The 18878-nt window shown below is 37.9% G+C and overlaps 1 protein-coding gene across 12 annotated transcripts in view; it reads left to right on the top strand.

Annotated features, from left to right (window-relative positions):
- USH2A (usherin) overlaps window positions 1-18878 on the top strand; it is a 374435-nt gene that overhangs the window by 282199 nt on the left and 73358 nt on the right. For all 12 annotated transcript variants that reach the window (XR_008429695.1, XR_008429696.1, XM_053936908.1 and 9 more), the window contains 6 exons: window positions 1239-1460; window positions 6654-6877; window positions 9146-9356; window positions 10192-10389; window positions 10982-11136; window positions 12969-13167. Coding sequence is in view for 10 of the 12 variants with exons in the window: in XM_053936908.1 (XP_053792883.1) it covers window positions 1239-1460; window positions 6654-6877; window positions 9146-9356; window positions 10192-10389; window positions 10982-11136; window positions 12969-13167 (1209 nt within the window). In the remaining 2 variants the exon portion in view is untranslated. The remainder of the gene's footprint in view (window positions 1-1238; window positions 1461-6653; window positions 6878-9145; window positions 9357-10191; window positions 10390-10981; window positions 11137-12968; window positions 13168-18878) is intronic.

Below are 18878 nucleotides of genomic sequence, written 5' to 3' on the forward strand. Positions count from 1 at the left end.
CAGCATGTCAGTTTCTGAAACACTTCTACAGAAAGAAGTGCAAACATCCACCCCAGGAGTAAGATGAGAGGCAGAACAAATAATGCTACTACCACCCAGGCACCTCTTTGGCAAGGAATGTGGGTAGAAAGGAAAACACTGTCATCTAAGAACACTAAATCATGTTGTCCCTCATCTGTTACAGTCTCAGCACATGTTTATTTCTGACAAAAGCTGCATTGAGTTTGGAGCTCTCTGTCTCCAATTCCCAACCTTTCAGAAGAAAATAACTTGAGATATTTCTTTAAATGAGAAGGATGAGTTTTAAAAATCCAAACACATTTCTTTGATTAACATTCAGGAATCAAAATACTTTAATCAACTCTACTACCCATCTTCAATAGCAAAACAAAACCACTTCTCCTTCCAAATGACATTTGAGCCACAGAAAACATTGCAACACAGAAAAGTAATAAAAAAAATTAGAACATTGGATCAGCTCAAGTGCAGACACTAGTGAATGAAAATTATTACCATTTATCGACATTTTTGTATCCTTTATAACAATATGTACTTTGTTCATAGCCCACAGCTTATTCCACCCCACCCCACCATTACAGTGTCAGTCTCATTGGCAGTCTTATCCTAAGGTCTTTTCCTGCAAAAGCTGATGATTCTGCTTAAGTAGCAGCCAAGTCCACCAATTGTGATGGTGGTATTTAATTTTTAAAGTGAGTTTAATCCTTATATTCTCTGTGAGATGAAGTCCTGAGTGACACTCAAACATGAAAAAATGTTTTCAACATTGTGAATTGATTCATCAAGACAAGTTTGGAATGATTTTGAAGGAAACAAGAAAATTTTTTGTGAAGAATAAGTAGCCTGATGGTTCTGTTAAACACAGCAAGAATGTGCTCTCTATTGTGCAGCTGCAATTGCAAAAAGTTTTTAGCTCTATAATTGTCATATGCACAGATTATTTTCATTGCTCTTCTCACCTTTGTCTCTGTCATGCTTCTCTTTTGATATCTTACAGAGTCTTGACCTGAATTAATGAATGCACATTTCTTTAATCATTATTACGAATGAATATAATACTTTTATAGCATTCTAAAGCACCAAGTGATTCTGTGCTTTCACATAGAAAGTTCTGTTCATGATACTGTGAATCTAGATTTGTTGCCATCTAATGAAAGCCTCTCAGGAATTTCAAGGGCTATAAATGGATAAAATCTTCAATTCTATTCTTATATTGACAGGAGAAGTATGCTGCCCTAATGAAGAGGAAAACAGAGTTTCAGTTGGAATTGGTGATTCCTGCTGCCAGGGAATGCCTTACTCCACATCGGGCAATCAAATCTGCTGTGGTGGAACCCTGCATGACAGTTTCAATCAGCAGTGCTGTGGTGGAAGGGTCATAAGCATGGACTCAGTCTGTTGTGGTGATGAAAAGGAAGGGACTGCATACAGACCTCTCACAGGTAAGTGATAAGTCCTCAAGAAAAAAAGATCTTAATCTTTCTAAATCTCTTGTGACACCAGCCATTCAGAAGTGACACATTCAGGTTTAAAGCGTGTGTGGCAATTTGTTAAAATGTCGTTGCACTTTAGTCACCTATTTTGCTATACTACAAAATGCTGAGCTTGCAGTAACCTTCTCTGCCTTTGTGCAAAAGCTGCAGGGGCTGAAGAAACCACACAATTCAAAAGGAGTGAATGATCTTTCCTTGTGCAAGTCAGGAAACAGGACTGGTCCCCTCTGTGAGGTTAGATCGACCACCTTGTGCCACCATGCATCCCAGTGCAGGGATTTTCCATTTGCTCTGGAAATGTGGGGTTAGTCACCTGGAAACTGAAGATTGCAATGGTGTCTGCTTGGTGGTCTATGTGACTCCCTTGTGTTCATCCCTTACATGGGGCTAAACCTGCTTTAGTTTAAAATTAACAAAAAATTAATCTCCAGCACTACTCACTGGCTCACCTGGTGTATCCCATTAATTGCTTGGAAATTATAGGAAATTACTCCATCATTCAGAGGTACAATCCGAACCCTACTTCCTTATAAAACACTTTGCGACTATCTGAGGACAGACATTGGAGGTATTATTAGAAAACCTATTCAGATACTTTAATGTGTCTTTTCTTTCCACAGTTATTAGACAAATTATATCCCATCAGCCTTAGACTTTCTTAGCCTGACAAAAAGACTTCAGAAACTATGGTGGTGTTAAAAGGGAGCCTGATTTCAAAATACAGAAATAATGAAGGTTTAGAACCCAGCTATGCTTGGTGTACAAAGCTGAGTGGTGGTGTGTGCCAGTTCGAGCCTCTTATTTATACAGCTAAGAATCTTAATATATAACTAAGAATCAAGATCTGAAGGTTGAACTTCTCCCTTCCCCAAAAAATAAGCTCTGTCTCCCGTTAATTTTTTGTATTCCCTGGATCCTTCAGTGGCTCTGGTATTAGGAGCACCCTTGTTGGGTGCTGACTGTCAGGATGAGCTAATCAAATGAGTATTACCATCGTTTCTGTGGTTTCCATGCTATCCTTCCCTTCCACTGGCGACTCATGGTGTGAGCTGTGAGCAGCACTGCTTGCATGATTTTAGCTCCCTCTCATTGTGATCCCTAATTGTGCTTGATCTACAGCATCCATGGTCTCAGTACCAGCTTTGAGCAAGGCCCTCTTGCATAGCCGCGCATTGTGCGGCTGCCACAGGACGGGGCTGGCTCATAAAACATCTCTTTATGTACTTTATTACTTAAACTCTTTTATTTGCCTGCAGGAGCCCTTTAACAAAATCACATTGAATTGACTTTCTCACACCAAATCAAATCTCTCTGGTCCCAGTTCAGTTGTCTTTGTCAATATGTATTTTATAAATGGAGTGAATTAACAGATGCTGTTGGAACAGAACTGCTGGGGTAGCGTTTATGTTTTTACTGCTCTCTCTGGGCAGATGAGTTGTGTAGGAGTGTAATACAGGTATCTTGGGATGAAAGTTATGTTCTTCATTTCAGTATATATGTATTCTTAACAGGTTTTTTTTCCTTAAATATATATATTTTAAAAACCTTTATATCTCTCTTTTTAAAATGTGTTTAGCCTATAGCGCTCAATCATTTACACTATTTTTCCCAAGAATGGGTCGGGATGACATTTTTTTGGTTATTGAAAAAGAAAACAGTGGCTTTTTTCATCGCTCATGGGTTTTGTGTGAGGACTTTACGCTGTGAGCCAGCACAGAGCTGAACACAAATACAGGTTTGAAAGATGAATTAACACCACAATTGAAAGAGATCGTACTCTTTTGCATTAAACATAGAATAGATTTTGTGGTTTCTTATCATATCATATAGATCATGCTCAACTGGTTTTTGCTTAATTTCTTGGAGTAATTCAGCCTTGCTAAATACATCATGAAAATGCACAAGCCAGGCACAAAAATCTACCTGCTTCCTATCCTAATTATTGTAATTATTCTAATGGAAAAAATGTTCTTACACAAAAACATAATTTACTTATCATTGGCAAATGGATAAGTAGAATTTTGCAAGAATATGGTAATTGGAAGGCTGATCTCATTGTCTGGAAGGAGAAGAGGTAACAGGGCTGGTTTTATGCAAAAGCTGAATTGCTTCTGAAGCACTGTTTTGCACTTGGTAATGAATGCCATAGCTAAAAATCCAGTGACAATTTAAAGCTTTTGTTTGAGAGCTTTAAGTCCTTCCAAAAAAAGCATACGAGAAAAACTTGATCACTAAAAGTGCAAGCCTTGTACACAATCTCATTTTGTTGCATGACCAGTTAAAAATCAGTGTCTTTTTGCTGAATCTAGATCCAGGTTTGCTGGATTAAGAGCTTGAATCACAGAACTTTTTCATTTGCCATTACATACCTTTTTCAGAGAGTCTGCCTTGCAAAAAGATATTTTCATCTATCCCACATTAATTTTTTCTCTTTATTTATTAACTGCTCTTTTCTTAATTTTCCCTTTTCGCCTCTCGTTGGCCTTGTTTAGTGGGGTGACCATAGAGACATCTACTGGCAAAGGCTGGCAGTGGTGAACATGCACATCCTGCACCCCACTGCTGCAGTGTGATTATCCAAAGTTCTCTATTTCTGGCTATAAGGGATAATGTCAGCTAAAACTACTCTTGGATTTTCTCTCTCTCTTTTTTTTTTTTTTTTTTTTTTTTTTTTTTTTTTTTTTTTTTTTTTTTTTGCCTTTTAATGCCACTATACTGAGATCCCAGACTCATGAAAGATGACACTTTGTAGTGTTGTGGTACCTGATCTGTAATAGTTGCAATACCTGCATGTAAGCCAAGGATTTTTGGAGTAGTTTGCAATGTACACTGGCTCTGTATTTTGTTGATCCTCTATTCTGGCTCCAAAGGCTAAGCCTTTTAATACTCATTTTTTCCCTTTTGAAAGCATTGGTTTTGCAGATTTACTAAATTAGTAATTCATCACTCAGCTAGGTTTATAAATTTTTTCAGTTGCTGGGGATGAACATGAAATAATTGTTGACAGAAATCAGTGTTAGCAGGAAGTGTCTTTTCCAGCCCATGGATTTTCTTTTTGCTATAATGCATTACGTGCCTATGAAACATAAATATATAAAATATGACACACACATTCCAGCTGAGTTACAAACAAATAGTTTAAATTTTGATATTTTGCTGTATTCAGCAAGGGTTTATAGGAATTTCTGGATCCTTAGGCAATTGAATAAAGCAATTTTTAGAAGGCAAATCAATCCATCAATATTACATGGTCCTATTTTGTTTTTCTTGGAGCATATTTAAAATTGTACATTTGAGGTGTCAAGGTTCAGGAGTCAAGTGCTACATGTGATAAATTAAGGAAAGGTCAGAGGCTATGCAATGCAGTTTCAGAAGATTGTCTACCTCTGCCTTTGCAGCTCATTCATGCTGAAGTGATGCACTCTGGGAATTACTACCAAACTCTGCTCTGCAACATCTGCTCTCCCTAAGTGAGTTAGTGCACGTCAGACATCTTTATGTCAGAATATTGCAGTGATGGATGCAGTCTTCAGAAAATGCTGCATAAAAATCTGGTGTGCCGTTCTGGCCATTAAGTGAAATTACTATTTAAATTAATGGCGCTGTCACAGTTTATCTGTGCAAAGAATGAACGCTGATTAGGGTATTAAGTAATTAGCAATTTATCACACTGGAACAAGGTTGATAATAATTAAAGAAGTAATGGTTTACCAAAGAAACTAGAAAGGGAGTCACTTCTTGTTATGTGAGTGAAATCTTGGCTGAAAAATTTAATTCAGTTAAACAAAGATGAGGTTCAGAGTGAAAGAATACAGCTTTGTTTGTTTCAATAGAAAAACAGTTCATTATCAAAATTTTAGCTTGCCTGTCAGAAGTCCTTTGGGGCTGTCTGAGTTGCTTATTAGTATTGAATTGAGTCATTTTCTGCATTAATTCTCTCTTTAAAATTGGTAGAATCCTAGGACAATTTGGAAAAAGGGTGTGAACAAGAGGAAATATTTTACCTCTTGAAGAGCTGGTGATCACAGTTTGATTGCTGTGAATAGAACCAGCCCTGAAAAAAGGTAAAGAATGCTTTAGCAGGATCACACCTTTAAAGATTAATTTTCGTTATGTATGACTTCTAAGAGAGATTTGCTGCAATAAATAGCAGTGAAAAAAGTGGCCACTCTTGCACATGTTTTAAATGCCAACATATGACAGAAATGACGTCAAACACAAACTAGTTTGTAGACGTAACAGTATATCACAGCCCTGTTCTTTGTGTGATACCTTCCTAGTTCAACTAGTAATAACATTTATTTCATTGCCACTTGTAGAGGAGTTTGTAGTGTTTGATTCTGGGTTAAAACTTACCCCTTTCTTTCGATGGTGTTGGGTTCAGTACTAGTATTTCATGTGAATATGTGGAAAATTGCAGTGGTTATGATGAGCTCTTATTTTAAAAATGAAATTAGTAAAACCAGAAAAAAGACAGTGGAATTAATTCTGGCAGCTTATCAATTCCACTGTAGAAATGCAAATTATATATAGATATCAACTTCTTGAATGATAATTCTCTGTATTAGATGACTGAAGCTTCACTGTGGGCATTTTCCAAATGACCCATTCTGTTCTAGGTACCTAATATGAACCCCTACTTTAAAATATAGAAGATGTGATAAATTCTGGAATGCACTGTTGGAAGATGGCCCATGTGAGGCAGGTGTGAAGGAGACCTGAGTAGAAAGTACATGGAAAGCTTTCTCAGTTTTTACATTCTACAGGAAATTTTCATCAACAATCCATCTCCAGCCCACTGTGGCCGGTATGTTGGTGTGGTATTCCATAGCAAAGTTCCATAAAAAGTTCAGGAGTGGTGAACATTGATTGTAGGGTGCCCTGTTTATTTCTCTAATTCTTGATTGTTTTCAGTAGGTCTGGAAGTCAGGATGCTTACTTCAGTCAGCATTTGAATTTAATCTTACTTGTGAATTTAATCTCACGTTTGAATATAATTTCACTTTAGCTACATCTGCATAATTCCAGCCTGCTGGTGGGTTTATGCCAAGATATACTGCATTGTGAGCTTTCTCCTTTCTTACATACTTGTTTACTTAAATTTCATATTTAGAATTTTTTTTGTTTGTTTGTTAATTTCAGGGATGTTCTGTTGTGGGCAAGAGTATGTGAATAAGTCAGATACCATATGCTGCTCAGGTTCCAGTGGTGAGTCCCTAGCACATGTTAGAAAGAATGACCAAGTGCCAGTAAAATGCTGTGAGACTGAACTTATTCCAAAGAGCGAAGAATGCTGTAATGGAGTTGGATATAATCCTTTGAAATATGTTTGCTCTGACAAGATTTCAGCTGGAATGATGATGAAGGTAATTGATAGAAAATCTCTCGGTAGCTCTGATTTGATGATGGAAAGAGAAATACACTGTTCATAACTATTTTTCTAAAATAGGAATATAAAAACTCTTGTGTGCATTATTCATTTTCACATTACATCCATATTAATACCGAATGAGTTCGCCATGATTGATGTTATTGCAATGAATTCTAAAGGAATTAATAATGATTAGCTGCCTCTGTGAAGTGTTGCCCAGCACTTCAGATTAGTACAGTGGCTAAAAGCTGGCATGCTAACAAGACTGACATGTATAGCCAGTTTCCTTTCTGTGACCACTGTTTCTGATGATGTTCATTAAGTGGAAATTAAAATCGGATGGCCAGTTCTGAAGTATAAAAATGCTCTAACATTTCAATTTTGGCAGGCAGTAGGACATGATTCCCCAGCCCCCTAAAAAAAATCCACATAAAAACCTCAAAAATAAAAATAAAGCAACTGACATTTTCTGATGGACTTAATCCTGATCCTACAGAAAATCAGGGGCCATTTTGCCATAAATTTCATCAGTATTAGGATAGGTCCTTTCACGCCTAATGAATTATATAGTTTATTCTCTTTCTATTTTAATGTCTGAGTGAATCATAAAGGCTGATTTGGTGTTTTCCAAAATTGCCCTGTGTCTGTAGGCATCAGCATGAGACAATTTTGCCCGCAACTCCAAGTTGAATTCAACAGAAATATCCAAGAATTAGCATCTTGGTGTTATACATAAGCCGTAAAAACATTCTCCATTTTTATTATATATATGTATATTGTTTTTATAAAATTGTATTTGTATTTATGATAAGAGAGGGAGAGAGAAAGTGAGAGAGAAAAAAGAACATCAGATATTGTGAAATCTACAATTTGGAAATCAGAAAGATATTGTGGAATTTACCAAATGCTTAAGAGAAATAAAACAGACCCCATCCTGACATATGCAGGTGTTCCTATATCCTTGTTGTTCATCTGCTAAGTTAATACAGAAATATTCCTTACATCTTTGCGTTTTCATGTCAAGGTTTTCATGTAATTTCATTTTCAGACTGAATAATTTTCTCCTAGAGAAAATCCAGACATTGTGATGAGTCAGCTCAGTTCCTCAATGCATTGTATTAGTAGCTCATGCAAGGAAAAAAATGGCTGAAAACAGGTTAATGAATTCTGGTAGATAACACACCAGATCCCTGCCTTAGGTATAAAGTATAAACAAAGGAAGTGCTTTGTATTTCACTTACCCACAGTAGAAAAGAGATAGCAGTGCTGGCTCTTTGAGATGTATAGATTTACTAACAGCAAAAGGACTGATAGTCTGACACATTTTGCAGCTACTTTACATGGGAATGCAATCTATCTATATCCTGCATCCTATATGGATATCTATCACAACATATTTTTTTGTGGAAGTGCCAAATTTGGGAAGTTAAATTATCTGAAGTTTCTAATCAGCCAAGCAGCTAATTTCAATAGGTGAATTAAGGAAGCATTAGATATAATCTGTTTGGTTTTCCTTCTGAAGTTTATGACATAATGGGCAAAAATATTTGTTGCAAATTTGGCAGTACATTTCTTTCTGCAGCAACCTATATTTTATGAGAATTATTGCTCTCTAGCTTATGGTTTGGCAAAAATATTATTTCATGAATTTTAATGGAAAGTTGTGGACGTTCAGTGTATATTTCTTTGAATTGTATTTTATGGGTTAAGTCTTACATCTTTATGTTTGCAGAGGTCCTCTTATTGCAGCAAAGCTTCTGTTTAGTAGTGGTGTGGCAGAAGATATGATTTATAAAGCCCATGGATAGAGTTCTCAGCCTCAAAAGCTGCCAAGGACTTGCACAGAGCCCTCTTGCATACTTGGCAAGCTGTGTGAGGGGCTGGGAATTTGCTACTGATTTGCCACAGGATATTGGCCTTTGCAAGAACAGAATGTTCAAATTCTTGGATAAAATCCTTTTGTCATTGATTCTAGACTCTTCTGCTTTCAACAAATCCACCCATTTGTGCTTCCAGTAATTAAAATTCGTGATGCTTTTATCCAAAGACCCTAAAAAATCTGTTTCTTTTAGAAAAGATTATAGAAACATCAATAATCAAAGACAGTAGACAGACCAAAGGCTGAAAGGGTCTCCCATATGCTAGAAATATCAGTGGTGGCATGGTTTTTGTGTTGTATAAAGATAGAGAAATACTAATGGAAGCATTTATAGAGAAAGGAAAATGTGGGAAATATATTTAAATTTCCCCGTGTATTCCTTAGGTAAAAGAAGAATGCAAGGCTAATGTCCTTTGCCCTTTATCTATGGAGGAAACAGCACATTGTGGAAAGTGTGACTTTGATCCTACGGAGAATATCTGTGCATGGATAAAAGGTTCACAGAGTGCTACAGAAACGGAGGTAGAGGAAGGTGTGTGTCCAGCAGAAGAGAAGACTGTGTACACTGGAGGTCCATCACAATATTCATTTACAGGTAAGGAGAAGTGGCAGACCAGACTAGTGATTTGTTAGTATAGATAATTTGCTCTGGAGAGAAAGATGGCCTGAATGCTCTCAGATACCCCAATTAAACGTGAGACAATGTGAAGAAGGACGTGAATCTTCTGGAGCGAGTCCAGAGGAGGCCATGAAGATGCTCAGAGAGCTGGAGCATCTCTGCTGTGCAGACAGACTGAGACAGCTGGGGTTGTTCAGCCTGGAGAAGAGGTTTCAGGGGGACCTTATCACACCTTCGAGTACCTAAGAGGGGGGGTCTGCAAGAGAGTTGGGGAGGGACTTTTTACAAGGGCAGGTAGTGATAGGACAAGAGGAATGACTTTGAACTAAAAGAGGGCAGGTTTAGATGATATGTTAGGAAGAAATTCTTTACCGTGAGGATGGTGAGGCACTGGAAGAGCTTGCCCAGAGAAGTTGTGGTTACCCCATCTCTGGAATTGCTCAAGGCCAGGCTGGATGGGTTTTGAACAACCTGATCTACTGGAAGATGTCTCTGCCCGTGGCAGAGGGGGTGGAACTAGATGGTCTTTAATGTTGCTTCCAACTCAGGCCATTTTATGATTCTATGAATTGTAGTGAAGCAGAATTCTTTTAAGAAGTAATCTGTGAATCGGGGCAGAGGCTTCAGGGATATGCAATGAGCAAAATGCAATGAGTACCTAACATGTAAACCTGCTTTCAAAAAAGTTAATAACAGTTATGGCCCTGTCTAAAGAATAACATCCATTTCTATTTGTAAATCCAGGGGGAAAAAAAGCTATTTTGTATTTTGATAAGACTGAGATGATCCAGATGTAATTTTCTTTTTCTAGATGTGAACCTCGAACCTTTTGTCACATATGAGTACAGGGTGGCTGCTTGGAATAGCTATGGAAGAGGTTTCAGTGAAATTAGCAGAGCTGTCACTAAGCAAGATGTGCCACAGGGTGTAAGACCACCAAAATGGGCCAAAGTAGATAATCGGGAAGACATGATACTTCTGGACTGGGAGGAACCACTTCAACCAAATGGTATTGATATATTTGTTTAAAGCGGTTTTTTCTATCATTCCAGTGGCTGTGTTCCAAGATCAGGAAACATATCTTAATTAACCTCTGTCACTGAAGTACATATATTCCTAAACTCTGCAGGAAGGTTTTGTTCTAGGTTGCTATAATATTCATTACAAGTAAGAGGAGAGTCTTCTTCCCAGAAGACAATTTATTATGTCTTCACAAAGTGTCAAAAAGCCTCTTTTGAGAACAGTTGCAATAATAAGCATGCAAATATGATCAGAAAATTACAATCATCCTAAAAAATACTTAGGGATTCAGGGGTAGGGAGGGTGGTACTTATGTTTGTTTCAGGAAATTTTGCTTATTATTTTCAAACTGTGAGGAAACTCGATAGAGGTCTCACTAAAAACTGAGATCTACTCAGATGCTGATGCAGATGCTGAGGAAAGTAGCTGGTAGTTGACATTTAGCATTTAATCACAATTATTATCTGCTACTGTGGTCATGTAGATATTTCACTGAATGTTTTCTGTATGCAGAGTAGGTTATTATCTCATCACACAGGACCTCTCAGCTAACCAAAGGGAAAACTTTCGTTCTGCAATAGGTCTTATTATTCACTACATCATCCTCCGAAACGGAATCGAGCACTTTAGAGGGACAGAAATGAGCTTCACAGACACCGGGGGTGTCCAGCCATACCAAGAGTATTCCTACCAGCTGCGAGCCTGCACTGTTGCTGGTTGCACAGACAGCAGCAAGGTTAGTGAAACTGGGCTTCATGGGAACTGGTGCCAGGATTTTATCAGCCAGTGTGGCAACACTCAAATGCTTTTGGAAAGGTGTAATTTGAAGACATGCTGATTATTGAGTAAGTGAAAAAAACATCAATAATCTGATTTGGATTCAGCTACTGACAGGTGAATATTTGGAACCCCAGGTTGATACAAGCAAATGGAAGAAGAAAGCAGTATCTCAGTCTTGGCAAAGCTGAAATTGCACTGTAGGAAATGATGTTTGTTAAAGAGAAAGCTGTACATGGCAGAATAGAGTAAAGAATATTAAAATGTGCCTTCTCTAAACCTAGAAATAAAATTTTTGCTTCTCACTAGGAGGTCTATAGCCTCTTCTTCCTTGCTATTTCTTAGATCATCTGCTTTAGTTATAGTCTAGCAATTTGTTCAACAAATTTCTTACTCTTCCACTCCAGTGGAAAAGCCTCCTTTCACTATATTACTCTTTGCTGGCTTTCTATATCTGCACCTACTTCAGGCTTTATTGTCCCTTTGTGTGCAACCTGCCTCACCTTCAGTTTTAAGCAAACAGGATCTCTTACCTCCCTTTCTCACAGTTTCATTTCCTTTTGTATCACTTTGAATTATGGATGCCTTTCACCAACATTACTATTTAACCAGCTCTGGTTTTTATTCTGCAAAGTACCTGCCTTATTCATCATTTGCAAAAATTATTTCTTTAGTGACCTCTTTTTCACAATATTATTCTTGCCTCTTTGAAAATGAATTTCTAGGACTACAAGGGTAAGGGTAAGGTCTGTGGGGGCAGAGGTAGGGAGTAATGACTATGTTTTGTAATTATTATATCTGTGTGATTTTTTTTTATTTGCTGGTGTTTAAATGTTTGGGTTTTTTTTTTTTTTTTATTCATGCAAATCTCAGCCAGAAGTCTAAAATAAAAAACACTGATGTAGAGGGATGAACATGGGTGGATAGTCCTCTGCCTGCACACAGAGCTGTGGTCTGGAAACTATGTAGGCAGTTGCTGCAACCACTGACCTGATAATAAATCCTGCTTATTTCACTTGCCTGTAATTAAGGACTTTACTGTTGCAAACACTGAAGTCTGCAAGTGGGGACTGATACCACCAAATGCACTAAGACAATATATTATAGAGGGCACATTTTATATTTACAGCATAATATAAATACTTTATGGTGGTAATAACAGAAAAAGAAAAGTGATTCTCAAAGAGAAAATGTTCTGACTCACTTATTAAACCAATGTAATTTGGAAATGCCTCTTCTGTAGCTGATGGTGAAGATGTGTCAATAGAAAATTACCTTTTTACTTTTTTTTTTTTTTTTAATAGAAAGAACTTAACAAGTGCAAACTTATCCTATCTTTCAAAATCTTTAGATTCCTTACAGAAGTATGGAGTTGCAGATAACTACAATAGAGTTCAGATTGCACGGGATATATGGAGGCTTAGCCCCATGTTTACTGGTGCTTAAAATATATGAAATCAGGCAGTTAAAATGCAGAGACACTGACAAACCATATGGAAGAGAGTTATCAAGAGTTTTCAAGCAATACAGTTTTTGTTGTTTCACCCTGTGCCATACACTGGAGCTAAAACGTGGTGAGCCTGTTGTGATAAATTGGAGACACAGACTTATGTAATGTATTCAAGGTCAGATTTCATTGTGAAAAAGGAGGAAAAAAGTAACTACTTCTCCAGCCCCTTGGTAATGATATGCCAGCCCAAACAACATTTTAAAACAAAAGTGACATTCTCATTGATCATGGTATCTAGTGTACTATTACATTAAATTGCTGTTTAATTCATATGTCTTCAGGTAGTTGCAGTCACTGTCCAAGGAGTCCCCGAGAGCGTTCAGCCGCCAGAAGTCAGTGCTCTGAACTCCACAGCGTTACATTTAAGCTGGGGTGCACCCAAGAAACCAAACGGGATCATCAGAGAATACCAGATCAGTCAAGTGGGGAGAGGACTTATATACATTGATGCTGCAGGCAGAATGCAGCACACAGTGTCAGGTAAGGAGGCAGAGCTCTTTGACAGGCTAATGCCCTGTCCTTAAGACAGTATTAATATATTAAAAGCGCTACTTGTCAGTAATTTTGAAGTCCCCAGCACTGTGCACAGTTTGGAATGCTTTATCATGACTTTACACATCTTAAATTTATTTTTTTCCAATCTCTTTCATTTCTAGCTGCTGTTTGTTAAAATATTAATATATTTAATTTCAAAATTTTAAAATAAATCTATCCAGCTCAACTGAAGATGCATGCTTTGTAGTGTGCTCAAGGACTTAAATATTCTGTGTAGGCAGCCATCCCTTCATACAGATGCAACTCTCTCTTTTAACATCACTGATGTGCAGCAGTGCAGCTGTGAATGTGTAGCAGTGTAGGATCGAGAAGGATCCAGCAGTACTTTATGTCTGAGACAATGAAAGGAAGACTGAGTTCTGTTTATAATATTTATATTGCTTATGGCCATTTTCTAAAAACTTTATGAAAGCAGCTTTAATCCAGGGATTCTGTGGGAAAGTTTGGCTCAGAACTCAAATGTATTTTTTCACATATTCAATTTTTAGTTATTTTTGAATGTTACACTGAGCCAAAATTCCTCATAGAAATGCTTCTGTTGAACACAGAGCGGGAGCATAAGCATTATGGGATATATTTTATTTTCATGCTTTGACCTTAGGTTGCTCATTAAATTTTTATATCTCACAAATACATTAATTTTTTCCCTAGTTTTTTGCCCCACAAGTAGGAAATTTCAAGATTCCTATGTTGTACACACCATATGACAGCCAGCCAAAGAGCAGAATTTGACTTAGGGAACATAAATCCTCTAGAGCATAGATGGCACTCTCAAATACTCCTCAAAGCATGAGTCCTGAGTCAGGGTGGATCCCTTAGTGCTTTAAAAGAGTTTGTCTCTGCTGTAGTCAGTCACAGAAGAGCAAGATTGCTGTTCCTCTTTGACAATATCATGCTCAAGTGTGAAATTCATCAATGATGTATTACTCCTATCTCCATATTCAGTGCTTCTGGACATGAGATATTAGCTGGAGTTGTTGGTACATGTTTTAGAATTGCTGTTGTAAGTTTACACTGCAAAGAAGGAACATTCCAACAAGGAATGATTTATCAAACCCATTGAAAAGTATTTCTCATGCTCCTCCAAGGCAGTTATATCTCCATTTTAATGCCAACAATACTTAGCAGTTGGCAGTGAGAGGAGATGAAATTCCTGAGAAACAAAGATCTTTTTTTTTCTTTTGTGTGCCTGTTCTGTTAAGCCACTGTCCAGTGCGGTCATGTTAAGCCAGGAATGAAATAAGTGATCATTCCTCCTGACAGTCGTAATCAAATCTTTTTGCTGTTTGCTGCAGGAGCTTCCTTGGGTAATAATGTGGAATTCATGAGAGTGATTTAGTGATGTGGGTAATTATTGCTCTCTAAATTAAAAGAATACGATAAAAGAATCAAATTCACTTCATACATAATCTCAAATGTTTGAACTGTTTGTTTTATTCCCTGTGGATGTATGTTTCGATTTTCCCATTATCCTTGCTTTTTCTTTTTCTTTTTTTTCCCTCTCCAAAACGGCCTGCTTTTCCCTGAGCAACAGTTGAACATTAATGAAGCTGTAGCATTAGTATTTGTGGAGACTTTGAATCTCAGGTCTCGCAAATGGCAGACGTGAAGGCGAGCACCTTGCCACGGCACCATTGTCTTGCTGCTTATTTTTAATTACATCAAAGCTTTGGAAACATGATCCCAGAAATGCTTTGTGGGAATAGCGGTGAATGTGCTCATCATGTGAAATCCATAAATTGCTTATAATCCTCTCAAGATGTTAAAAAAAGCATTAAGTAATTGAAGACAGGAAGTCCTCAGTTAATTATTTAGAGGTGTTATCAATGCTTTAAGCAAACTGAAGCATTTTCTGCTATCTCACTGAGTTGAATGCCACTGGGACCTAGGGGCAGCAGCCATCATCTTCTCATATTCTCTAATGCAAACAGCACATGGCAGCTTGTCAATAAAAGACCTTTTTATATCATTTATTACTGAACACTTCCAGTACCCTGTACAGAACAATTTGGATGACAGTTATGGCATTGTTTCACTTTGTGTTACTACTACTTTACAAATGGGCCTGCTAATGCTTTGCAGTGGGGCCAGGCAGAGGGTAAGACTGAGGAAAATAATTAGGGGAATTGTAAAAGAAAGCCAAGAGTGCCCTCTTCAGCAGCAGCAGGTGGGTTTATAGAAAAGGTTCTTCTCAACTCCCCCCTTTTAATACACCAAAGTTAATATCCCAAGTAAGAGGCTTTATCAGCAATTTGTAGGATCAATCATTTTTAGGTCAAAACCAAGGAAGATAATGAATATTTATTTTAGTAAAATAAACAATGGTATGAATACTTTACGACTGAATAGCTTGAAATTCTTTCATCTGAACATATTCTCCATTTCAGGGTGATGAAATCTGAAGAGATACCAAAGTGTTGTCACTGGTCAAGTCTATCTCCATATGCAGCATGGAATCATTAATAATATTTATCCAAAGGAAACTCTTGGGGGTGAAGGGGTTCTGTGAGGCTGTGGTCAGCAATCTGACATCCTCCTGAGTAAAATTCCCATGGCAGGGCCCAGGAATGTTATCCTGGGAGCTAATTACTGACCTTGCTGGAGCCATACCCACAAATGGAGACAAACAGTATCAGAGGGAATTGATTTAGCTAATAGTACAATGCATTCTTAAAAAAAAAAAAAAAAACCACTGTTCCACAGTCTTTTGGCAAATGACAAATGCTGCAACAATATAATAGACTGCTTAAGTTGACCAAAAAAAAAAAATTTTTTAAATTCCCCACATTAATAAACCAAAAAAGAAGAGGAGGGGAGAAATATGCTCTGGTGAACAATCAAGTAGAGACATTAGAAAAGCAAAATTCTGTTTATATTTCAATATTATTTTACTTGTTATTTTTATTACAAATCACATACATAGATTTGCACAGAGCTTTCCAAGCATAAGACAAGGTGTCTAATGTGAAGCTTTAATAATCTAGGTAAAAATCTGCTGTGACTGCTCCATATATGGCTAGAATTAAAGGTATCAGAATTTCACCAATAAATTTAGTGAAACCATGTACTCTTTTTTAGTGCTCATTTTTCTCTTTTAAGTGTAGTTGTAAATGAGTATTGCTTTATTATGCATGTTTCCTTTAAAAGTGAACATGACTCCCTTTAGGGGAATTCAAGTAATTTGTTGCCACAGTAATCTTTTCTATCCTGAAATGTTAAATACTTGGCTTTCCTCCATGCCCCTGCCTCTCTCCAGTCTGCAACTGTCATTTTCTCCCTCCTTACTTTTATACACACTGTTCAGATGATTTTTCTTCTCTTCCAGTTCATGATTAGGTTACAGCAAGGGCTGTCCCTCTGAGTCATCTCTTTATTTTCTCTCCTTCACATCTTGTTCAATTTGTTAAGCAGCCTGCATGTCTTCCATTCAGTATTTTACCATCCTATATAGTTGCTGCTTCTTCTTTCACTGTATTTGTTTGTAATATATTTTAATTAAAATATCTTGGTACAGGATGTAAGCAAGGATTTGTTTATAAACAAAGGTCTTGCAGAGGTTTTTTTTGTTGCCACAGAATTGCATTGTTCTTGAAATAATTCCATTTAGACACAGGAGCTACATCAAAAGCATGCTGTTAAGACCACAAAGCCAACATGCTTAAAAATTGACCTATATAATACCTATGAATTGACCTGTATAATCCTAAATCAACCTCTTCCACACAAACAATCCACATGACACAGCAGTACAGTCATTTGTTCATAGGGTTATTGCCTTGTTCAGTCTACAATCTGTGCCTCTTCCAGGGAGGAATAAAATGAAGCTCCTGTATGGAGAACTGCTGCCTCAGCTTTGGCTGTGTTTAGTGGATTAATTCCTTCTGGGAGTCTCAGTGTAGATGGGCCTAATTGTGCTTCTGCCCAGAGCTACATTCCCTTTCAAGGAGACAGGAATATGGGAATGTGGAGCACAGGGAGAGAGGCAACTGGGACAGTGCCAGCCCAGAGGGACCAAACATGGATCGCTGTGGGCTGGTGGCATGGACTGCCGAAGGGAATGGCCTGACATCCAGGGCTTTCATATTTGTTCAAGCTGTGGTACTGAGGAAGGCACTTCTCAGTCTTTCACAGTTTGTCACAACCACCTCTTCTTCATTTTCATTACCTTGCCTAGATTTCCTGAGCTTTCAGAGCTGCAGCTGAAGTCACCAGTTGTGCTTGGATATTTAAAGTTTTTCGTAACACCTGGTAGTCTGACAGCCAGGTCGAAGGAATCCCAAATGACTTCCTGGCAGCTCCAAGGAGATTTTTGGTTCTCTCAGTCTCTTTGAGTTGGTATCTGATTCAGAGGTAGAAATTCTTCTCTTTTATGTTTTTGAGTTCATGTAGTTTTTTATGGAGTTGGTTGGGTGTAGGAGGAGGGGCTGGGGAAGTCAGTCTAGGGTTGCCATGGGAAACAGCAGTTGTATGAGTTCCCCATCCCCTTTGTAAGAGAATTGTACCCTCCCCCTGTCCTGTCAGTTATTGTTCAAGTCTGCCCCTTAGCCTAGAATCTTCTCTGTTGCATGGTTCCCCTTTGGTTCCTCCACCAAGAACACTCCTTTCCCTTTTCCCCACTGGTTAATGTTATATCTCCCCTCCTTTTAGCCTTTTCCCGATTGTTCCCTCGTACGCTGGACCCTCCTACCCTTACACAGTTAAAAGATCCCTCACCCCGCTCCTCGGGGCTCTCGGAGTCTGCCTCCCTTCTGCTTCGTGGTCTCCCTGTCTGCCCCTTCTGTGACCCTTCAATAAACGAGCAGGATTTCAGCAGCCTGAGTGTCCCTCCTGTTCTTCTGGTGGACCCTCAGATGTACCAGCTATCCGAGCTTCGTGCCGAGAGGCTACAAGCCCCCGCGGCTCTGCAGTTGGGGAGGATTTTTTGTTTTGGTACTGTTTTAGGACATTTGGAATGTTCAGCAAGTTGGTGTTAGTGAAGCATGTGTACACTCTAGGGGTGGACACTACAAGAAAAAGTCTCAAATTACAATTAATCAGGCCGAAGATCACATGTTGGAAGGAGTTTTAGAAAGGACTGTGCCACAAAGCCTGTGAACAAAAGGGGATCAGTTTGTATTGTACAATGTCCTGGCACTGGGAATTCACAGTTTTTGAGTGTTTAGTTTTGCAGTTTTAATAGTTTCAAGGAGATTTTGTGTGTAATTTGCTTCTTGTTTTTTTTTTTTTTTATTTGTTTTGTTTTGTTTTGTTTTGTTTTTTATTTTATTTTTTTATTTTATTGGGTTTTTTTTTTTGTTTGTTATTTTTGGTTTTTTTTTTTTGTACCCTTTACATTCAGGAACAGGAACCTTTATTTAATGTATTATGAGGTGTTAACAAGGGGGTCCTTGAATATCTGAGGAATGGGTTTTCGGTGTTTGTGCCTGGTGATATCTTAAAGATCAATTTTGAGATATATCTGAAAGAATAGGTTACCAAAGGTGCTGTGTTGGGGGCTAGAGGGTGCTGTGTGAAGAAGGCTGATCAGCAGTTCATGCTGAGCTCTAAGGTGATCTCACAGTGGTCTGCATCTTTAACAATTTAACTACAAGAAGCCTTTAATGGGTGCACAGAATTGGCTATTCTAAAAGCTCAGT

The sequence above is a fragment of the Vidua chalybeata genome, chromosome 3 (genome assembly GCF_026979565.1).
Source record: "Vidua chalybeata isolate OUT-0048 chromosome 3, bVidCha1 merged haplotype, whole genome shotgun sequence".
NCBI lineage: Eukaryota > Metazoa > Chordata > Aves > Passeriformes > Viduidae > Vidua > Vidua chalybeata.